General features: G+C 37.5%; 1 protein-coding gene across 1 annotated transcript in view; it reads left to right on the top strand.

Moving 5' to 3' along the window:
* The window catches only part of PPFIA1 (PTPRF interacting protein alpha 1), a gene marked incomplete at its 5' end in the record, with an annotated part of 58,252 nt that overhangs the window by 8,239 nt on the left and 25,910 nt on the right, over window positions 1–24,103 (top strand). The window contains 15 exons of the mRNA XM_082485491.1: window positions 11,400–11,501; window positions 12,178–12,342; window positions 13,236–13,310; window positions 13,769–13,870; window positions 14,130–14,351; window positions 15,136–15,282; window positions 16,239–16,373; window positions 16,980–17,054; window positions 17,479–17,562; window positions 18,147–18,278; window positions 20,622–20,684; window positions 21,983–22,062; window positions 22,323–22,440; window positions 23,091–23,314; window positions 23,702–23,936. Coding sequence (XP_082341617.1) covers window positions 11,400–11,501; window positions 12,178–12,342; window positions 13,236–13,310; window positions 13,769–13,870; window positions 14,130–14,351; window positions 15,136–15,282; window positions 16,239–16,373; window positions 16,980–17,054; window positions 17,479–17,562; window positions 18,147–18,278; window positions 20,622–20,684; window positions 21,983–22,062; window positions 22,323–22,440; window positions 23,091–23,314; window positions 23,702–23,936 — 1,959 coding nt within the window. The remainder of the gene's footprint in view (window positions 1–11,399; window positions 11,502–12,177; window positions 12,343–13,235; window positions 13,311–13,768; window positions 13,871–14,129; window positions 14,352–15,135; window positions 15,283–16,238; window positions 16,374–16,979; window positions 17,055–17,478; window positions 17,563–18,146; window positions 18,279–20,621; window positions 20,685–21,982; window positions 22,063–22,322; window positions 22,441–23,090; window positions 23,315–23,701; window positions 23,937–24,103) is intronic.

Raw genomic sequence — 24,103 nt, 5'->3', positions numbered from 1 at the left:
ATTCTTGTTGTTTAAATGGTACTGGATTCATGATTATCTTAGTAAATAGTAACCGGTTTTATTAAGCTGTTTTAGTAGTATTTTTGAATTTTCAAGCACAACTGTGAAACAAGCTAGTGAAAACGGAGAAAGTTATCTGAAAGTGGAATTGCTTGTTTGTTTTATTGTGGGCTTCACAGAATGCTTGATATGAAAGTTTTCTCACTGTAAATCAAAATTGTTTTAAAAAAGAAAATTGGGGGACAAGGGAATTCTCCTCTATTCATTTGACAGGACTTCTGTCTTGATCAATGGCAAGGTTTAAATTAATCTCAAATGTCTTACGTGAGCTTGTCGCAAAACTAGTTTTGCAATATACATTTTTGCCAGTAGAATTCTGTAGTCAAAACTTTACTTTTCTTTGCACTCCTATCCATAAATGGGAGATCTGCCAGCTGAAATGGTGCTCTGTTTCATGGGTCTCCGTTAAGCTTGCTGAATGAATAATACTGGACCGAAATTCTGTTAGTAGCTGTGCTTTTCACTGTAGTTTGTGCTTGAGTAAGAGTTGTGGGTTTACTGTTACCAATGGGAACCTGAACTCTGTGCCATTTTATATGCTTTAAGGTTCTGTTGTGTATTGTATTTAAAGTCCTGACTGGCACCTCACACTTGAATCTCTTGCTTCTGCTAGGATTTAAGACATGGGCTGCCTTTTGTGTTTTAATTTGGAAACCCAGAAATTAGAGAAACTTTTGACCCAAATCAAAGGCCATTTAAAGATTTCAATGGGATGCTGTTCTTCAGAGAGTCACCTGTAGCACTGGAAGTTCTTCAGATAATCTAATTATGGGTGTAAAGGATGAGACCAAGGTTGGAAGGTATGGAGAGCAGTCTTGGGTGGATGGATGGGTGAATCTGGTTGGCTTTTTTACATGTTCATGGGTGTCATAGGTAAACTTCTAACTTCAGAGTATCTCTTCAGAGCTCTCTCTATTTGCTGTATTGCATTTGGGTGAAAGACTTAAGTTTAATTTAGATAATTTCAGGGGTGTCTCAGGATACCACTGGGAATCTTTTTTATATTTTTATTTTTCGTATTCCCAAGTAATATATTTTTCATGCAGTGTTATCACCTTTTTGTAGTTCATGGGGAGAAGGCTTGGGAGGTCATAACATTCTTTTAGCTTTGCGTTGAAGAACACGCGGCAGGTGCATCTAGTAACTTATTTCTTTTAGAACATGCGGGTCGAGTTTTCAGAATGTCTTTTGAGGGTGTGGTTCAACAACGTATCTTCCAAAAGCTGAGCCTTTGTTTTAAGAAATCTGGAATTACTTTACTTCATGTACAGTGGAAATGAAAAAGCTTCTTAGGATTTTAGCTCGCGCTGCTTGTCCATGCAGGAAAGAAGCCGTCCTTTTCCCCTCCTGTAATCTTATTTATGCTGATACTTACATTGGTGTAACTGATCCCCTGTAGGAACTGTGGTCTTTAGAGACTGCGTAACGCTCTTCGGTACTTTGTGCAACGGTTGGAAAAGATTTAAGTCCTGGGAGGCAGTAGAGGAGAAATGGGCCAAGCGTGCCTTTTCTCTCCACCGAGTAGGAGGCTGCAGGGTTTCCCAGTTGCATCGTCTTTCCTGTGTCTGTAGCCCAGTGTGGAACAGAATAGGAGCTTCTTCCTCACCTCAGACCAGGTTCCTCACCAATCCATCTTTTGCTTCGGATTTGTTACTGGTTAGAGCATATTAACAGACTGTCCTCATCTCTCCCTGCCCCCCCCCATCCCCGCCTGCCCTTTTAGCATTATTCATATCCCTGGTTTTGTTCTGTGATATTACACGTTTTCTGGGTTCACGTAGTTATGAAGTTTGGAACTGTTGGTTATGGATATTACTTTGAACATTAAAAAAAAGCTTAACACCCCCCCCACCCCTCCCAACGACTCTTTGACACTTAATTTATGTTGCTGAGTTAAGTTTTTCTGTGTTTAAATATCAGGCTTGTCTGTTCCAAGGCCTCTTTTTTTTTGCATGGGCTTTAGAGTTGCCTTTATTTGTAAAATTTGAGCTACTTTTCCATGGAATGGTCCAGTTGCATTTATTCCGAATATTGCAGATTTGGATATACTTCGCTTCAGTTAGCCCAGTAAATTCACTTGGCAATTAAACTGGGGTGATAGAGTACAAAGAAATAGAAAAAAAAATAAAATGTAAAGAGCAATGTAAGTCGAATTTCCTGCTGAAGGCATGTGTCTGTCCTCATTGAGTATTACTTGCTTAAACAAGTTTGAAATTAAAAGACTGAAGTGTTCATCGCTTGGCTAAATAAATAAATAAATACATATAATAGGAGAGCACTGAGGGGGAAGTACGTGTTGCTGCTTGTTTAATGAGGGTGGCTTGGCCGGCCTTATTCAGATATTCCCAAGCACTCCCTTTTAACATAGTGTGAAAAACGTACTTTACAACTGCTGGCCACAGAACTAAACCTGACAACTGGAGGCCGAGATGAACGATTAGAGTAGGGCAGGGCAGCGCCTCAGCTGCCGCTTACAGTTTTTGCAAGCAGAAGTGTCTTGTCGCTGAAATAATCATGCATGACGGAGCTTGTCCTGGGCCTATTTCTGAAAAATAGTGAAGTATTAGTCATGTGAGGATTAATTTTTTTTTTTTTTTTACGCAGGCTAGGATGCGGTATTTAGAATGAAATAATTTTTAATTCATAGAAGTCATAGGAATTTAATGCTAAATGGCAGCTGAGCCAGAGTTGTGCTGTTTCTTGTGAGGGCAGTATGTTTCGAGTTGATATACAGAAAAATACTTTCTTTTTTATTTTCCACCCGAGGAAACTGACAGTTCAATGTTGTTTACAACTTAAAATATCTTGCTGTAGCTTTTGTAGTAGCTGCTTAGCCTCCATAATGGGGGGTCCCAGGGAAAATACTGAACTTGTTAAATTTTCTCGGCATGTCTTGCTGTTGTTCCATGGTTCGGCATTTTTGAGGAGCGTTGTATGCTGTGAAATTCTCTATGGGATCCCGGGAAACCGTGACCAACTTTATGTGGAGAGGAAAAACTTCAGTGAAATCTCTATAGTGTCATATTAAAGATGGAGACCGGTTTTGTCCCATACCTTGTCAAACTGGTAATGCAAGATTCTTCCTCTTTAATTAAGTACAACTGTATTCTCCTTTTGCCATAGTGGGTATGGGTGTGGGTATGTTTCTTCACTGACATGGGCTCCAAAAATGGAGATGCCTAAAGCTACAACTAAGAAGTTGTGCTACTACTTACTGTATTAGTTACTAATCAGAATAGACTGGGCTAGGGGTGCAGGAATGTGGTAATTCGTATTGTGAAACCCTTAGAATTCACTGATTCAGAGTGTAACTGAGAGGCATTTGGTTTTCTAACACCCCCCAAATACTGTAAACTTATTTCTGTGTGAACTGTTCTTCTGGAATGATGGTACTTGGACTGGCACAGTATCGGAAAGGGTTACTCTGTTATTGACCAGTCTCAACAGTTAGTTCTGCACAAAGTAGCCAGGCACGTCCCAAGTTGAAAAGCCTGTTTTTCAGTGATGACTACAGTTTTCCTGATACGTATTTTAGCTGATCTTGTACACTTTTGCCAAGTTGAACAAGCTTGCTATGGGTTTGGATACTTTTGTGCCGTATCTGCCCTTTCAGGGGGGTTAGTCATGTACATCCAAGAGCAGCTAAGGTGGCACATAACCACCGTGCTGAGACGATTCTAGCCATGTGATGGAAGGAGGTTTTCTGGCACCATTGCGTATGAATAGATGTTAAGTTTCATCCAAGTCTGAAGGGCGCTTCTGTATTTCTTGTGCTTGCTGCTGGGCAGCTGTTGGAATGATTCTACTTCTGGACTTCCTCACTCGGAAGATTCTTAATGTTGCCTAAGTAGGGACAACATTTGAAAAGGATTTTACAAAGACAAGAGAAGAAAAAAGCTTAAAACCTGAAACTAGTGTTTCTAGTTAGTGTTCAGTTTGTTCATTTCTTGTTAATCCTCTGTGCGTACTGTTAAGCTGCAGGGTTCACTCCCCGTCCCCCCCCGGTTGAGTATTTGGAGAAAGCCTTTAGGAAAGAATAAGTACTTTGATATAGTTGGTCACTGGTTTGATATGTAATCTTTAAAAGCTACAGATGCGCATCAAAGTAGTTTAAAAGTCTGTGTTAAAAAGGCTGTGGTGAAAATGGGTGGTCCACTCTGAGTTATCTGAAAATGTACCCTGTGTGATCTGCTATACTTTGAGAAAGCTTCAGGTGCTGGCGATGATTTGTGAAGGTTGATGAAAAGATTGACAAACTATCTGGAGAAATTATGGATTCTTAATCTTTCAGTGATTGCAAGGCTAGTTGCCCTAGAGGAAGATGCTTAGTGAAATGCAAGTTGTTAGACCTAAAGAGGAGTAACCGGATGAAATTTCCAACTTGTTTAAACAACTTAATGTTGTCTTTCCTTAATTTCACAGACATACAAAGAAGTTGTAGGATGCAGCTGTGGCTTGGTTTTGACTTCCAGCACGTTGCCAGCAGACAGTCTTGTAGATATCATTAGTTGCATATATGACTATTGTATTCACTGTGTTGTATGTAGGTCTAATTAATGGTGGAGCTTGGAAGATGCTCGGAGATCACCATGTGTACCTCGCAGTGCAGAGTACGGTATGTAATCAGTGATCGTTGGCTCTCCGGTGATGAACAGAGATACACCTTTGCATGAGGCTTCGCCCCTAGTCTTGTATATATAACAGCACTGTTTTGCTGGGTTTAGAGAAAATTAAATGCAAGAGTATACGCGGTAATGATTTTGGTAGTCTGGGTGGTTTATACAGGCTGTAGTTAATGATTTGAGTGCAGGTGGCTCCTGTTCGCCTGTCTTCCACCTGTACTAGGGTTTGCAGGCTCACTTTCCAAATTGTTCTGTAGTGTGTATAAAGTTTGAGCATTGATTCATGTGGTGAAAGGAAGACCTCTGATCCTTCAAGGAGCGAGGGGCTGGATACAGCCGTGTCTGGGTTCCAGTACTTTTACACTCCCCCCCCCCCCCCCCAAATAGGACATGTCTATCAGAAATGTGGTAGTTCAGGGAGGGGGAGCTACAGGAGGCAGAACGTGGAACTGATGTGTTTCTACCTCCTTTTTCCTGTTCCTCCTGCATTCCTCTTGCAACGCTGCCAAATACCACCCTTCCTCGTTTATGTTTTCTTGCGCTTCAACACGGAGCGCTTCCTGACAGCTCCTAGCAATGAGGTCTGGATTTAGTGCTTTGTAGTTCAGGCTCAGTGAACACTGCACATAAATTTAAGCAACTCGCTCGGGATGGTAACTGGAAACCTATTTATTACCATGGAGATTTGGTCTTGCTATAAGCTTTTCCATTTTGCTCTTGGGCACATGTTTGGTACCTGCTGGCTGTGAGCGCCGAGTTCTTTTGCTCGTTGCTTGTCAAACGCTGGGCAGTTGATCCTACTTTCAGCTGCAAAGTGGACTGGAAACAGCAAGTTTCATTCCAGAGCAATACCATTATGCAACTGTAAACACTTTAAAACTTAATTGCCTGTTTAGGATTGGGCGGTGTGAATGACAAAGCCTAGATCGGTCAATCCAAGAAGTAAGCTTGAAGAATACCGTACTCAAAAAGAGGGCTGGAATGATAAAAAGTTACTCAGGTTTAGTATTTGTCAGTGACTGTCAGCTGGCAGCAATATTCACTTGGGTGTTTTCATGCAGTGGTACAGTTTTTGCTAGAGGGGAAAAAAAAAAAAAAGGTATGTGTTTTTGAGTCAAGGAAATGTAAACTTCTGAGAATTGACCAAAGTTGGTATTAATCATTTTAAAATATCTCAATGCCACTAGTTGGAACGTGAGAAAAAATTTTAATAGTAAAGAAGTCTGCACTTGGGTTTTGGTAGGGGTCTTTTGAGTTATAAGACATCTTATGCATGTGGAGAAATAGGAAAGGAGGTTGATACACTGTAGTTTATAATGTAATTAACCTATTCTCACTATGGTGGGTAGTTGGAAAAACAGCTACTTCGAGCATGAAAAACCTTTTAGTGCTCTGAAACACAAGAGTCTGACATGACCATATTTTAATATTACTTTAAGTATTTTCTTACTTCTGTTGGGGTTTTCAAGAACAAAAGATAAACTCATTTTATAGAACTGATTCTCTTAATGCTTGAAACAAGTTTCATGTTTCCAGGTTAGAAAATTCAGGCTGTGTGTTGCTTACTGAAAATTGATTTCACTAGGTGAAAAGCAAAATATTTTTCTTTACACACTGTAGGGTGTTTCCCATTAGCACATGCCAGAGATACGGAAAGGTTGAAAGCAAACTGATTTATTATGCGGGACAAGCAAAGCACAATTTGTGTTGGTTGTTGCTTCTTCCGGAGTTGTTGTTTTTAAAGTGTGTGTAACCATCTTTTCTTGGAAGACTGGATTTAATAATTAAAAACACGTCAGTTCTTTTCAGTTTTAACTGTAAGTACCGTGGAACTGTTTCATAATTCTGCCTGTTAGCTTAAAAAAAAAAAAACAAAACCCAAACCAAACCCCAGAACTAAACTGGTGTGACATAATAGGTACAAAAATTTGCTTGCTAGAAACTTCCAGATATATTGGGGATATCGGTCAGTGTGTGCTGCGTAAACCCCTTAGGTTTAAAATGAAGTGGCTGTGAAATACCCTGTTGAGCTTCGATATTTAGGTTTTCTTTGATTGTTTTGTTTAAGACTGTTTGTTTGGCATTTCCATGCGTGCATCATTTGGAATAATTGTGGTTTATATGTAGTGTAAATAACATGATGGCAGCTTACCTCAGACTCCGTGGGTTTCTCATCCCTGATGGCCTGCACTTTCCCCAGTTGTTCTTCTCGTGCTCTCTTCGGCTCCTCAGATTTTTGAGTGGGTTGTTTGATATGCAGGCTACAGAACAGAATGTTAACAGTAAAACAAAATATTACTTGGAGATTAAACAGATAAATTCCACTGGCGTGGTTCTGGCAGAGATGTTCCGAAAGATGCAACAGTTGCATCTTCGTCCTTGTAGTGCCAGAAGATACTACTTTAATATCAATTTAATAGTGTTTTCCTTGATGAATTGAAAATGCTTCTTTTATTTAAAGGATGAAACAGTATAAAAAAAAAAGCTTTCTGGTCATGTTGTTGCCTGTATTCCATGATTCCTTATACACTCAAGAGTGATGTTGTGCTTCATTGTGGAATAAATTTTTTTGCTTGAGCAAATTCCAAGCCAACTTACGGTTCTCTGTAGAGCATCCCTAATAAATGGCTTACGTTAATAGACTTTCAGGGATTACCTCTGTTTCTTTCAAGTTTTTCCCTAAGTTAAACACTGTCTTTCCTGTCATGTTGCGTTTATTGGTTTGTGATGTACTGTCTGTAGAACCTATAAATTAGGCTCATAATAAACAGGAAGAGAACCCGTTCCCTGAAAGCTGTAACGTTCCTGGACCGAGATGTCGCAAGTAACCAAGTGGCTGTCAACTCGGACATCCGAAATGGACGGGCTCGACAGCTAAACACTAGTTGGTCCAACTTTTGGAAGGATATTTATGTTGTTGCCCCTAAAATACTAAAGGTTCAAGGTCAGTTCTGAAGGTTGATGTAGAAGATGTAGAAGACGCTGTTGCTTTAAAAATTTATGGGGTTTGTAGACCGAAAAATCCTCCAGAAAATGTATTACTGAACCACAACAGACTTACTTTCTCTTATTTTAGCTTTTTATTGAGAGTATTTATTTCTGGCAGCGAGAGTGTTGTATTTGGAATGATTCAGTTGGTTCAGGAAGTTACTTTTTTCAGTAAACATTTCGGTTCAGCATAGAGTGTGGGTGTTTGTCAGTATGTTTTAATCAACGGGGGATATTTACCTAGGATATTCGGCACTCTCTGACAGATTCTTGTAGGTGCTCTGAACTGCTTAGTCTGAGTCCCATTCTTATCAGTCCTCAGAGCTGGGTTATTTATTATTTTGATGGCAACCAGAAGCAAAGCAGAACTTCGTTCTAATGTTCCAATCTTCTCCTTAATTACAGAATAAGTAATACAGCTTTTTGAATAAGTAGAAAAGTTTCTCAGGATTTTTCTTTTTCCTTCAGTTCTTTCTGTATGTTCATCTAATGCCAAGGAAGAAATTAGGAGACAAGTCAAACTTTTTTGTGATGATCAAGTTGCAAATAGTTTCTCTCCTTTTGAACTGCTTGAGGAAATAACAAATTGTCTGCTGTTGAAGGTTAAAACTAGAAGGGACGTGTCTCTATTAGGCAGCTTATGGGACTCAAAGCAACTATATTTTGTCAAAACAAACAGCGATGGAGGTGTTATGCAATGCCAGAAATACGTGTCAGTCTGTTTATGCATCAGCTATATAAATTCCTGTGTGCATTGTTCTTTTTTTGGGTCGCCTGACAGTGTGATGGTTTGTGTCACAATTATGATATATTTGTGCTATAATTTATATTTGCACAGAAGTAAGCAATGGAATAGAACTGTATGTACTGTAATCATTTGAAGAGTTAATAGACTTCAAAGATAGAGCTGTTTTTCCAAAGATGAAGCTTGTACGTGTCTGAGATAAGAAAATGTATATTAATGCTATACGGCGATTTTACATTGAGAAGGGATGACAAAACAGTGTCTGGTAATCTTTACTGCTTCCTTTATCCTGTTCTCAGGACTTGAGGTCGAGACTGGAAGAATATAGAAAGTTCCATGTCAGTCCTTTGGAGAACTGTGTACTGTCAATGCTTCTAAATTTTGATCTTGGCATTTTGAGGGTTTTTTTAATTATTCGTTTTGAAAAGGGAAAAAAAAAAAAACAAAACCACAAAGAAAATAAGTTCATATCTTTTGAGAATACTTTGTGTCTATTTGTGTCTATTAGTACTTCTAGTAGTTTCGGTAGTACTTCATTATCAAATACATAAAGATAAGTAGGGAAGGCCTGTGAAAAACTGCAACTTTGGTTCTGTATTCTGGTCTGCCTAAACTTGTGTCAGAGCAAAAAGGATGGATGCCGTCGTTTGTCTGGGAGTCTTGGAAGCTCGTATGGGTGGGATGGTGAAGGTCCAGGAAAAGTTCGGACATGAAGGAGCGTTCTGCAGGGCAGTTTTTCCATCAGCTCCTGTGAAGCTTGAAGTAGGTTTTTCCTTTCTTGGTTTACCTTGCACTCAGGAACCTTTTGTAGTTTGTTTTGTTTGTTTAAAAGTTCCAGTAGCTATATTTACAGAGCAGGTTGTTGTAATAAGTGTATTTCCAGGGATTTTTACTTGAAAATAATAGGGCTTTTTTTTTTTTTTTTAAGGATGCAAGTTAAATATGGCAGTGAAATATTTATGTGAGCATAATTATTAAGTAGGTTAAAGAAATCAAATTTTTTTTTCTTAGCAATTAAAAAAGGGAAAGAAATTAAGGCTTTTTTGCAGTCATTTGCTCAGTAACTAGGGGGACCATACGGAATATTTTTTTCCAATGAGCAGGTTTTTATTTAGGAAGAGGGATTATGGAGATGAATTCTGCGTCTGTGATTGCGGTATTACTATCTTTCTCACAGCAACCTTTAAAAGCCTAATGCATTAGTAATTCCAAAGGAGTTCACTGTAGGTGCATGTTGCGCAACAGTATTTTTTTTTGGTCTTTTCAGTCACACATATGTTTTAGAATAAAGTTTACCAAAATTATCTTGGAATTTGCAGACAGCGTCTTTTGACTATGTCTGCTTATTATAGCTGCGTGCCAGGATTTACAGGTGTGCTAGCATAATTAGTTCACGTGTCCTTTATGTTTTTAAGCGTGTTTTTTCTGTCACTTTGAATTTTACTGCAAAACAGCTCCATCCTAAGCTGTTACTTGATAGGCAGCTACTGTCTGTTAGACAGTGTATCTTGCAGGGTCTGGAAAATGTGGAGAAACAGCGTTTGTGCTCAGTGTGTTTCCACAGTATGTTCTTAGTTGGCCTTTTGTTCATCTTGTCTTGATCATCGCCAGTTCAGCTGTACTAATCTACTGTTTATTAGACATGACTCTTGTTTATTAGAGCGTTTTCCTTATTTTAGACAATAGAGAAAACTGATTTATTTACTAGCATTTCAATGTTTTCCTGTACAAGTGCTTCTGAAGTGTTCACCGGCCACTGGAGTGACTGATGTGTATTTATTTTTGCATCCTAACTTGCACTGATGGCACAAGAGCGTTTTTTGTTTTTTTCCTGGTTCCTGCAAAGCCCTCTTCTAAAGCATGGACTTTCATGCTTACAGTTAGGAATCATTTCCAATGTGTTTCAAAGTACAACTTAAATTTTGCCAGAGTAAGTAGGTAGATAAGGTTAGGCTCAGTATTTGGTTATAAATGTGGTGTGTAGTTGTATCTTTTATTCTATCCAGAGTGTGCTCACTGAGTTGATAGAAGGTTTACATGCCTTTTACGTTGAGTATTTTTAGTGAGGCTCTTGAAAGAGTGGAAGTAGTTCAGGATGTAGGGGATCTTCCAGATACTCAGTACAATCGTGTCTTCCTGTCAGAAACCCCAAAATTTAGAAATAGATCCTTTAAATTTGACTAATCTCAGTATTCAAAAATGTTCAAATAAACGGGCAGTAATTGCTGTGGGTTAGCTTAATTCCTGTTCCCTGATGACTTTTCACTCTATGTACTATTTCACTGTGGTTCAGTTTTGAGGCTTTTGAGCCCAAGAGCTTGGCTTCTAGAAAATTCTGATTCTAATCCCCCGAGATTTCTAGGAGGACTATATGGAAAGGGCTGTTTCAGTTCGGTTCTGTGAGATTTGAAAGTAGGTATAAATTAAATCCCTGTGTGTAGCTTAAATAGAAAAATATCCATATAGGTCTGAATCCTCCAGTGGTGAAGCTTTAAGGATGCGCTATTACCATGAAGAAGTAACTTGTGTGTTCTGGTAGATGCCGGGGGATTGTCTCTCACAATTAAATACTGACTTGAAATTTGTCATGTTTTGCTGGGTTCTGTTTTTGCTTAGTGCTCTGTTTTTTCATGTTTTCCTCAGCAGTCATTTAAAAAAACAAACTACTACTTTTTGAAACAATAACAAAGTGCATTACAAATAGGTTTTTCCCTTTGCTTACCAGGGATACCCCAATTCAGATAACTGCCTTTAGAGAAAATGACTTCTCAAAAGTACTGGTCAAACAGCTTTATCTTTACATTTGACAGCGTAACTGTTTTAAGTGTTTGAACTTAAGCCTGCGTAGCGCGACTAATACAACTGCACTGGCTTTAGACACCTGGAATGATTACTTCAAGAAATCACGTCAAGTGTTCATATGAATCTTCTCTCACTACATCCCGATATTTGATGGGCTTATATTTCTGTCTGGTTTATTTCAGGAATTTGCAGCGCTTACGAAAGAGCTAAACGTATGCAGGGAGCAGCTGCTTGAAAGGGAAGAAGAAATCGCTGAACTGAAAGCAGAAAGAAATAATACAAGGGTTAGTTCCTTGTCTTCTCCAAGATTACCATTGTTAAAGCATCCGACTACACGGAGAAAAACACTGAATGTTGAACTTGAAAAGCTAAAAGTATTTTGTCCCTGATATTTGCACATGAATCCCTCTGGAAGTGCAAATGTGTGTAAATTAAGAAAGTTTGGAAGCTTATGCACAGCTCCAGATACTGCTGTGCAGAATCGGTGGAAGCTTGTAAGACTGCACTGCTGTCTGTCATTCAGCTTTCTTGTTGTTAAAGTTTTGTAATCATACAACACCCGAGATCAGTGGAATAGAGCAGGTAAGCTGCAGCGATACGCTCAGCAGCTTACGCTGCTGCCAGCAGAACAGTTGCTCTCCAGTTTAGAGCATTTCCTACGTGTATCCTTCTGACAAGTGTGCAGTTCCCGAGATTGGAACTGAAAAGACCTGGCTAAGTAGAAACGTCATTTAAAAGCTAGACTGAAAAAGAGAGGTAGGAGATGCGTTAGCTCTGATATCGCTTCTAGCACGGGTGAAATGTTAACAACAGGTCCTTCTGCTTGATGCAGTAGTCATTGGCGCGCAGATTTGAAGTTTAGAACTCAAAACTCAGTGTTTTAGGAGGCAAAGTTTTCTGCAGCTGTGCAGAACAGGAATAAACATCCTTCCTTTTTTTTTTTTTTTTTTTTTGTTTTAGCTATTACTGGAACATTTGGAGTGTCTTGTCTCCAGGCATGAGCGATCTCTCAGAATGACTGTTGTAAAGAGACAAGCTCAGTCTCCAGCAGGAGTTTCCAGTGAAGTAGAAGTTCTCAAAGCACTAAAATCTTTATTTGAACACCATAAAGCCCTTGATGAAAAGGTAATGAAATATCGTAGCTAACATCATCTTATCCTGTACCCCCTTCCTTTTGTGTCGACCATGCAGTTGTTCGTACTAAAGTTGCAGAGGTCCTTGGAACTTTTCTCTGTATTAAGATCGTGGCTTTGCTAGGACTGCATTAGTAGCTGCCCTCCTAAATTTGTATGATACACTAAAGCAAGGTGCTGTAGTTTATTTTAGTACTTCATTAACTGTGCTGATGTAAACTACACGTGATTCAGGGGTAATATATTTGTTGTAGGAATGCATATGTTCACTTACCTGTATCACATCAGGATTTAGCCTTTTGATTATGTAGTACGAGAAATGGACTAGAGAGAACAGGAGGAGAGGAATCTGCTTACCCTGTGATATAAAGTGAAGCTGAATTAAAGGAACTCCGCCCTTCAGTTGTGCCTGATGTTGGCAATGGGATATGCAAGTGGTAAAGTTTATTGTGAATTTTGCTGCCAACTCATGGTTTGCTTAACTGTTGTCACCCTTGTGTGTAACGTCTGGCAAATGATTTTACATGGAATTCTGTCTCTTCTTCCTTGTTGTAAATAAGCAAAAGCGTACACGCTCAGTGCCTTACAAAAGGATAGGCAAATTCTGGGTACGTTTAACTCTTGCCTAAGTGTACAGGTCACGTTGAGATACAATTTGCTTGTGACAAAAAAGGCAAAGCTAGATTTTAAGATACACATTGTTTCTCTAAAAGATTTTTTTTTTGTAGCATATGTTGTAATTAGTATTTAAGACTAAGCAAGTCTCTAAGTGTAATGCAAATAGTGTCATTTACTATCTGAAAGGGTATGGCAGCATGGCATTAAGTGAAATTGATTTCTTTTTAATTTGAATGATTTCAAGTTATTTAAAATTACTCTTTTCAGGTAAGGGAGAGGTTACGAGTAGCACTTGAAAGATGTAGCTTATTGGAAGAAGAACTAGGTACTACCCATAAAGAGGTAGGTTTCTTTTTTTTTTAAAAGGAGTCTGTGTATGTGCATTGTGGGTGTTCTAGTCAATATTTGAACACAGTAATTTATTCAGTTACTAAGGTTCACTTTCACCTCTTGTTTTTAATTTCTTGCCAAATGGGTTAACTATAATTTTTTAACTTAGTCACTCTGAAATAGCAGGAAAGGTGGAAAAAAAACTCCCACAAACCCCAACCCCCTGACCACCACCCCACCCTACCCCCCGCCAAGCCAACAAAACGACAAAAAGAGTTCCTGTGGCTTGAAAGTAAGAATTTTTGGGTTGTGGTAGCATAAGTCTTTGAGTGCCTGTGCCATGTTTTATTGATACATACCTTGCAGTAGAATCAGTAATTGTTTTGCTCCTTTGCTTTTGCAGCTGTTCCTTACATTATTAGTGAGAAAGGAATTGACTTGAAACATATGTATGTAAACTTTTCTTTTAGTTAATGATTCTGAAAGAGCAAAATAATCAGAAGAAAACACTTCCAGATGGGATGCTGGATATAAATCATGAGCAAGAAAATACACCAACTACAAATGGGAAGGTACAGCTATTTACTTTTGGAAGCTGATGTCTGATTTTTAATCGTTAATGGTAATATTTTAATTTTAAACTATGATGATGATTTAATTTAAACTATGTTGATGCTATAATTAAGAAGTCTCAGTTACTACAATTTCATTTACAGTCTATCCAATAATTATCTTGGGGGAGGGGTGTTTATAGGTCAGTAACAGTTTGTTTTTCAAATTTCTGTGTAACATGCAAATACTTTTTTTGTTTGTTTGTTTCCTGTTTAATAGCGATCCTCTGATGGTTCTTTATGCCATGATGAAAACCTTGCTAAAGTGATTGAACTCCAAGACATCATAGATAAACAAAACAAAGAGCAGACACAGATGAAAGAACGTCTTACTGCTTTGTCTAGCAGAGTAACAGAGCTGGAAGAAGATCTTGACACAGCTAGAAAAGACTTAATAAAATCTGAAGAAATGAATACAAAGTTACAGAGAGATGTACGAGAGGTGAGGAATAAACTGTCGAAATTTGGGTTGTCACAAATGCTACTGTTCTACAAATTTCAGTCATCGGTGCTCAGTTAGACCTGTACGCTTTTGAATGTCTTTGGTTTTATAGGTGAGAAAATAATTGTTTAAAGCATGATGGTGCTACCTTTTGTTTAAAAGACCGGTCGCTTAAGAAAACTTGTCTTCAGAATTAATCTATGAAGAACTATATATTTCATGAATGTATTAAATTATAGGTTTAGCATTGTGAACTTTAATGTGTTCTTGAAAAGGTGCTTGATCTTGTCATAAACGCTAAGTTTATTCCTAAAGATTAAATAATTTATTTTTAAAGTTGGTTGAGGAATCACTTCAATTTCAGGGGTGTGATTGACAATTGTTATTGATCAATCGCTAATCCCCAAGGTCCGTATGTATTGCTGTGTACTATACCCTTATTAAATAGAAAGGGAGCTTAAATGCAAGAACACTCTCTGACCATCCCCAGGAAGTAAAGATTTGCTGTGTTTGTGCCATTGAAAAGGTAAGTAGCAGTTCTGTGATGTAATATAATAAATCTTTTAAAGCATTTACCATTTAAAGAAAAAAAGTTATGGAACTTGTAAGCCTAAGTAAGACTATTCTTTCTTCTTCATTTTTTTTTTTTTTTACTGAGAAATAACAAAGTATATCTGCTTTTTACTTTTTCATTATTATTTTTGGTTTGTGGCTTTTCCCCCCGCAGTTTGATCACTAAATAATTATACCTTATATTCTAAATTCTGTCTTGTTTTTTGCATAGACTATAGCCCAAAAGGAAGACATGGAAGAGAGAATTACAACTCTTGAGAAACGCTACCTCGCTGCACAACGTGAAGCTACATCTGTGCATGACCTCAATGATAAACTTGAAAATGAAATTGCCACTAAAGACTCCATGCATCGACAGGTTGTAATTTGAAATAAGATAAAGTACATTTTGCTCAGCCTAGAAATAATGGAAATAATTAATATTCATACTGTACTGAAGCTTTTGCTTTTAGGGAGGTAAATATCATCTGTAACACGCTACTGTTAGCAATTGTTTTTCAGTAAGTGGAGGAGTGTATTGCACAGAGTTTTACTCTGGAAATGAAGAGGAGCCAGTTTGTGGGAGAGAGGAAATAATTTTGAGCATTCTAGTGCACTTGATCATGCTGCAGCAGGGCTCTTGTCCCTATTAATTGTGGGGTTTTAAGTTGTTAGGTGTATCCCAGCATCTTTAGTTTCGTGTGTGAGAATTACTCATTCTAAGCTAAAACAGTTCTAAAATTTGTGTTGCGTGTAGGGATTATTATAACCTTTAATAGAAGTAAACGTTGCCTTACAATGGGAGGAAATTTGACATATGCTTGACATGAAGTAGTCCAACTTAAAACCGGAAATAGTTGTTTAGCAGATCACTTTCTAACTAGAGGAAGTCAGGCAACTCTTAGTCAACAAGAGAAGTCCGTTTTAATATAATTTTTTGAAAGAACTTGTACGCACTTTAAATAAAAAAACACTTTGCGGTAATAGGCATAGTGTTTAAAACAGGAAGGCGTTTTTCCCTTGATGTAACTCAAAGCACAGCCTCGACGTTGAAAATTCACAAGAAGGCTGCTTCCCATACCGTAGCTATGTTTATTTGGTGATATAGTTGCTTTCAGAATACACAAAATTGCCTGCAGAAAGCAATTTGTAGAGAAAAAAGTTCTCTTGTGTAATGAAGGAGATGATGCCACATCTTAGGTTATGAAGCCAGTTTTGGGCAGTTTGTTCTCCATAGGTCTAGTAAAGGCAGTAATCTGTATCCTTACCTTCTTCTTTGATGAAAATTAACAATCATTTTAACACTAACCATTTGATGGTCATAATCCTGTGTAGAGCGAAGATAAGAATAGGCAATTGCAAGAACGACTGGAACTAGCTGAGCAAAAGCTGCAGCAGACTTTGAGAAAAGCTGAAACTTTGCCCGAGGTGGAAGCTGAGCTGGCACAGAGGGTTGCAGCACTTTCGAAGGTGAGTCAATTGGACAGTGTCCTCAAGACCCTCTTCTGCGCTGGTGTCCTGCTACACAAAATATGTTCTTAAGTGCTGGGTTTGTTACATTGTGTTTCTGGTTTTTGTCCAACCAGTTCAGAAAATGTTTCTCCTTGCCTTCTGCGTTTTCTGTTCATATCTATGAACACACTCTGATTTACCTTTTTTATTTTTTTTTTTTTTTTTTTTTTGGTCTTTAAACTTGTGTTCTTTGGAACTTGAGCAGTTTTTCTGTTGGCTCTGTTGCATTATGAAAATGTCTCTCTGAATTATTATTTTGTTGCTTTTTATTAAAATTAATATAATAATAGGCATAAAGTCTTCTAAAACAAGAACTGTTTCTGGAGGAGAAACCCAAATTTGTTCCACTGTTAACTAAGTGAGGAATGTGGGGAGAGAGAGAAGCAGTGGTACTCATAATATTAAGACTTTTAGAAGGCTGCAAATGGAATAATGAAGTCTGAAGAATTATGCGTAGTAACTACAAATGAGCCTTTTCAAGTGCGTGTGCGTGTGTGCTTTCTCTTAAAGCCTTAGTTTCATTTCTTTCCCTGTTATCTTTCCTGTCCCTAACTGGCTCTGTAGTCTGACCTTTTGTCTCCTGGGAACTCTGCTGCTAAAGATGCTAAAGTATTGGAACTTACCACCAAGCTTAGGAAGGTAGAATTTGTGTATTAGTCCTTATTTCTGCTTGCTGCTTTCTGCTTTGTCATGATTACTAACAAAGGATCATGTTGTCTAGGCCAGTGAGGAAAAGCTGAAAAATGCATTTAGTTTTTATTTTTTATTATTTTTTTTTTTTAATTCTTGGGGATACAAATGAACTTCTGCTGTTGCAAGCTCATTTGCAAATAGAAGTTCATTCATGGTACTTAGGGGTGAGAGGCTTCATCATTTTGTTACTTACCATACAATCTCTTACGAGGCTCTTCTAGTGACAGAAAGGCATCTGTTCTGCATTGTGTATTACCATAAATGGCAGTTGCGCAAAGCATGTTAGATATATTATTGTGCTTTAATGTTGCTATGCTTTTGAAACCTTTTTTAAAAAAAAAATATTCTAATTTTGTTTTCCACTTGACAGGCTGAGGAGAGACATGGCAATATAGAGGAGCGACTGAGACAGATGGAAGCACAGCTAGAAGAAAAGAATCAAGAACTACAAAGGGTACCATGCATATTTTTGGCAAATATACAAAGTTGGAAGAAAGAATCTAATCCCCTTCATGGCTGTCTACCGTTCAGCAAAGCTCTTTTTATATCTTATCTCTAAAATTAAGCCAGAGTTCAGGCTGACTGATAGTTTGAGCTACTGTACTATGGCTAACCTTAGATCTCAAGAAAAAGCTGGAAATCTCCAATGAAAGTTTGAAAATACATTTGAAAATGCCTAATTGCTAGCCATGCTTTCTGATGAAGAGATAGATCAAAAACTTGCTGAATTAAATGACTATGAAAAAATTGGTTCCTAAGCTGTAAATAATGGAATTGGCTCTGAAATCTGCTTTTTCTTGAAGTGTAAGCTCATATTTTCAAACCTCTGATCTCGGAACAGTTATTTAAGTCTTGAGTGCCCCTATACTCCCTTACAGAGCCACGGAAGTACATGCAGTATTCCTTGTTCCTTTGGAAAAAATATTTCTATTAAAGAAAATGCATTTGGATTAAAGAAATCTTACTGTTTTTACAACCTGGAAATTGTTACAGATACTGTAAATTTTAAGTTATTTCAGTAGCTTTTATGTATCTTAGGCTAGACAGAGAGAGAAGATGAACGAAGAGCATAATAAACGTTTGTCAGAAACTGTTGATAAGCTGCTGTCTGAATCTAATGAAAGGCTCCAACTTCATCTCAAGGAAAGGATGGCTGCCTTGGAAGATAAGGTAACAAGTCACATTCCAGCATATACATTAACTAGATGTTCAACATTCTGTAGTCATTTTTGTGTTCTGCAATATGTCTGTAATTTCAGTAAATAAATACTAAATCCTTATTAATAAGTAGGTTCTGTTAAGGCTGTTTTCTAGGGAGGATTTGGAAAATATGTTCTTCAAACTCTCTTTTTTTTTTTTTTTTTTTTTTTGAGGTTGCCCCTGGGCATTGTACTACAGTGCTGAGAAGGCATCTTTTAAGAAGCTTTATCCTTTCCTAGTTGACTGGCGTGGACTGCATAAATAGGCTCATCCAGTGTAATACAGGCAGTCTAAAGAATTAGGACTAGAAATTTTGACCTTTTTTCAGTTCAGTTTCTTTTATTTCCCATTGCATTTGTCTGTACCAGTTACCCTGAGTCACTGTGGGATTCTTACAAGTTGAAACGATCTTGCATTTTCTTCCCAGGTAGATCATTTTGAGACAGGTTCTATGAATGTAAATGGGCTGTTCCCTGTGTTGACAATGCACATCTTGGAGCTTTCCCCTGTATTCAATCCCACTCCTAACCTACTTTACTCTGTTTTTTTTTTTTTTTTTTTTTTGCTTCTGGATCTAGGTCCTTATGGACTTTTCTTCCATGCGTGCCTTAAAGTTAGATTCCTTTATTCTGAATCGAACAAAGCAGTGTCTTCTGAAGTAGCACTTTGCTTGGTGCTGACTTTGAATTGCTTTGTCTTAGATTAAAAAAATACTTTATTTTACTGGAGGGTGAAATGACCATCTGGGGAAATGCTTCAATAAAAGCTGAGTGGCTTTTGTTTTAAAGTCATCACAATAAAATACTTTAGTTGCAATATATAATGATGTATTCAGACTTTTAATACATGTTTGGTTTTTCTTGCATACACGTCAACTCAGTTCTCATCCCTAAACCGTCAGTCAGGGATCTGACATTGTCCTTCCAGAATTCCAGGATGGTGCTCCCCTCAGATCATTACAAATATTTAGTTCATTCTGTTCCCTGTTTTTGCGCTCTCAGAGCTGAGCGGTAGTGCAGAAGAAATGTAGGTCCTACTGATTCTCCTCCTTTGAGTTAATGATAAATGTGCTTATCATCTGGCATCTCAGGCTGCAAACTTTCTCTTGTGGTTTTTAGTTAACATCGCTATTTTCAAGATCACCAGCTGCTCCTAATATTTCAGAAATTCTTGTTATGGCCCTTGTTATGACATTAACAAGGTTGCTCTGACAGTCTTTATAAATTCAGTTTCTGAGAAACAGCTAACTTTTTTTTTATATGCTTGAATATCGGGGGCTGGGGTGTCTTAGGGTTAACCCTTTACTCTCCAAACCCTAACTACATTTGTGAATAAAGAAGGAAGTGCAGTTGTCCTTCACTGAGTAACAGTTTCTAGAAAAGTATTCTTGCTGTGGCTTCCTGCTTATTCTTTTATGATAAGTCGGGAAGAAACATGCAGGTAAAATTTTAAGACTTTCTTCTGATCGCTTGGGCTTTTTTCCCCAGAATGATTTATTTGTTCACATATGAAACTTCATTATAGGTTTAAGGTGCAAATAATAGTATTACATACTTCAGGGAAAGGGGTTTAGCAATGGTGGAAAAGGAAAAGAAAGTGACACAGTTATAAGTTTTGTATCAGAAGGAGGAATCTCTGCTTATTTTTCTTCTTGGTATCACATACTACAGTTAAATACGATCGTTTAAGTTCTTTGTTTGACGTTGCTCTCAAATATTTCTTAATTCTCAGAAGATTCTTAGTCTGAACTTGGAAACTGCTTTGAGTAAAGAGACTGTAGTAGTGATAAGTGTTTATATTTACTGGATTAGTTTAGAAGTCATGGTATAACTGTAAAGACAACAGCTCTGAAGTTAATGAAGGCCCATAAGTCAGTGAGTGTTGCAGTTCTGGAGGTACAGTACCTCCAAGAAGCTACTGTATAGTAATTTTGTAGGTCAGGCAAGTGAAAATGAAATGAAAAACTAATAACAGCCAGTAATGCCTTAGTAACCACTCAGTGAATTACTTTGAATTATTCCTTTTTTTTTTTTTTTTCCCAAGTTTTGTTAAACAGAGCTTTAAAAGGCTGGTGTTGGTATTGAATTTCTATGGAACTTGTACTATTACTAAATCCGTTATTTAAAGGGCTGTGCACCTGAAAGGAAAAACCTGCAACTCTAATCAAAGTGAAATGATGTAAGCAATAAAGTGCCTGTAACTTAAGGTGCATCTGTATAGCGTTGACTGAAATTTTTTGATACTCATCTTGGTTATGGTTTAAGAGTTGAAAACTTTTATAAGTAACTTAATTTGTAATGTATTTTATTTTAGAATTCACTTCTTCGAGAAATTGAAAATTCAAAAAAACAAATAGAGGAACTTCAGCATGAAAAGGTATTATAAACGTTTTTGAAAATTTTTTTTTTAAATAATTGCTGTGTTGCTACGTAGCAGGACCAGATTTGAATTCACCTGTAAAACTTAACACTACCTGGTCTGTTTAAAAGTAGGGGCCTGTTACTGCTCTTTTTATGGTATTGTGTGCCTCAGTTTTATGATTATTTTATAGGTAATTCATAGCCTTTTACTCAAAGACTTAACATATTTCTGAATGTGTAAAGTGGCTGGATATATTGGCAATTTGCCAAAGTTTGAAGATGGCACGGAATTTTTATATTGTTGTATGTATGACCTTGAACAAAAAAAAAAAAGAAAAAGAGAAGAGAAATACTTTTAATGTTGGGTATTTTCTCATAGGTGTTTTTTTTTTAAAGCACTCGATATAATGCAATGCTTGTTCTGCTGACAAATTTTTAAAGTTGTAAGGATTGTGAGGCTGGGAGAGCAATATTTATTAGACTTGGCTGCTTCGTTGCAATACCAGCTGTCCGGTGTTTTGCTTGTCTCGGAACTGACAAGTTCCCTTCTTGAATATTAGTGGTGGGGCCTTTTGTTTCTTTGCATCCTTAAGCAGTGGCAGTTGATTTTGTGGTCATGCTGTCTGTTCTGAAATAATACTTGTTATTGCTTATCGAATCACAGGTGTACTGCATCTCTCCAAATCGTTCTAGTAGGTAGCCAGGCCAATTTGTAGAGGCTGTGCTTCTGTAGTAAAATGAAGAACACGTTCAGAATATTTTGCAGAATATGCTTTGAATTTTTGTACGTGTAGGCCAGCAGTTTTCACACAAGGCACAGATGTTCATCATCAGCCACTTTTTATTAGTCTCTTTTTTGTTTTCTCATTCACTGGATTTCTCCGCTGTTAAATTCTATGTTTCTAGAGCATGTAAAGATGTCCAAGTTAAAAGTGAATGCATTTAGACCCTTTTGTACACAAAGCTTGAAAAATCTTCTTGTTTTTTATTAAATACTTAATTATAGTAATGTTAGTAATATGTGAATTTTATTTAGTAGCTGTTTTTAAAATATATATTGTCATTACCTAGAGTCACAGTGTAAAGAGGCAAGAGAGTTACTCTTGGATGCCCTTTTGTGATGGTGCTGTATTGTGTGCAGCAAAAAAACCCCATTTTTATGTTTTATGCCATTGAAAGGTATATTTTAAAATCTATTACTTCTGAATTTTGTAGAAACAAGGTCAAAAACTTAAATGTTAATTTATAAATCAGTATTTGGCACTGATTTTTTTTAAGGGTATTGTTACGTATTTTATCTACTTATTTTTACAGGATCAGCTTGTATTAAATGTTGAAGCATTAAGGGCTGAAAATGATCAAGTGAGACTCAGAGCTACATCACTTCACCATAGGTACCGGCAGAGTTTTTTTTAATTTCTTTAAAGTCACTTTGCTAAATTTAATTTTGTCTATTATAGCTGAAAATACTTTAGTCATAGCCATAAAATTTTATAGCTATTTATTCTATATAGGGCATATAAAGCAGTTTTTATACTGCTTAAAAAAAAAAAAATGGCACTGGTGGGACAATAGGAATGATTTGGGTGGGTTTTTGTGTTTGTTTCCCCCTTCCCCTAGCTTCTGAAGGATAAAGTGTTTTGTTGTGTTCTAGCCGACCGGATTTCAGATACCCTGTGGCTGACAGTCATACAGACTCCTATGGCACCTCATCAGTGTTAAGGCGTCCCCAGAAAGGACGTTTGGCAGCTCTCAGAGATGAACCTTCAAAGGTAATAGAACTCGGAAATTAAAATAAAACCAAACCTTTGGCAACAGAATAGATTAGATGAGGCTAATCTATCACAAGGAGTTTTTAGAATAGGAGTACATAGCAATAAACTGCTATATATAACCTGTGTAACTATATCACAGCTACTAGTCTTTTTAATTGTTAACAAACAATTGCAAAATTATTATTTTGAAGTCCCATTTCTATTCACTATGATAAGCCTGTAAAATATAATTTGAAATAGTCCTACTTTTGTGTCTATACACTAATCTAACATGTTACTGTTCTGCAAGCAATTTTAAGTCCCTTTCAGTACACGTAAGTTTTCATTACATAAATTTGATTCCAAAATTCTCACTGGATTCGGTAGCAGAATTCTACTGTAATTTAGAGTGTATATAGCCAAGATATGTGATGTTTTAATTTATTCAATGGGGCTGTCCATTTTTAAATTTCATTTAACTGTAAGATGCAAAGTTTTCTACATTATAGCTTTTTTTTTTTACATTTCTCTAAACATTGCTGTCTTGATGGATGCATTCAGCATGTAAGTGGGCTTTTCAAAAATTATTTTAAACATCTTGAAAACCAGTAGAAATGTCATGTTTTTCCCATTTGAGTTTGGTTTTTTTTTTTTTTTTTTTTTTTTAGGTTCAAACTCTGAACGAGCAGGACTGGGAGCGAGCCCAGCAAGCAAGTGTATTGGCAAATGTGGCACAAGCATTTGAAAGTGATGTCGATGTGTCTGATGTTGAGGATGATAGGGAGACTATATTCAGTTCAGTTGATCTGCTGTCACCAAGCGGTCAGGCTGATGCTCAGACTTTGGCCATGATGCTTCAAGAACAGTTGGATGCAATCAACAAAGAGATTAGGTATGGTCTGTCTGCGGTTAAGCTTTTGATAAAAATGAGTTTCTGTGACACTAGAAATTCTTTTTGTGTGGTTACTCAGAAAATGGTGTTTGCCCATTCAGTTTCCTGGCGGGGGGAGTTGACAGAAATAACTAGTTTGCTTATGCCCAAGTACTCTTTTCTGGTTCTTTGCCTTCAGTCCCATTTATAGAAGGGATTGAGTTTTACTTATTTGATATAAGCCCCTGCACGGTGGTAATAGTAGTAGTGTTTACCACTCTTTTCAGGTTGGATTAGAAGATTTTTCAGTGTGGCTGTTCTGCTGCTTCTTCCTAATGCCCGAGTCAGCCATTCTGTCCATATGGAACTTGCTTGAATGTCATGTTCCTTTGAAACTTTTTCTTTTAGACTTATACAAGAAGAAAAGGAAAACACAGAGCAACGTGCAGAGGAGATTGAAAGCAGAGTGGGTAGTGGAAATTTGGATGCCCATGGCCGATTCCGGTCCATGAGCTCCATTCCTCCTCCCTATGCAAGTGGCTCACTTGCGGGTTCTTCCCCGCCTGGCAGTGGCCGCTCCACCCCAAGGCGGATTCCACATAGTCCAGCTCGGGAAGTGGACAGACTGGGTATCATGACACTGGTAAGTATCCATTAACTGGAATTTTTCGGAATAGTGTTTCTTTTTTCTAGGAAATGGGTAGTTTGATTTCCCCTTCGTCTCCTTCTTACTCAGCTGTATTTTTCCTTTCTCTAGGTTTTTCTACTGCTTCCTTTCAACTTCTATAAAAAGTGTAAGATACAGTCATA

Source organism: Vanellus vanellus, assembly GCF_965231255.1.
Source record: "Vanellus vanellus genome assembly, chromosome: 6".
NCBI classification, from domain to species: Eukaryota; Metazoa; Chordata; class Aves; order Charadriiformes; family Charadriidae; genus Vanellus; species Vanellus vanellus.
Note: the sequence above shows the minus strand (reverse complement) of the source record. Positions and strands in the feature narration are given on the sequence as shown.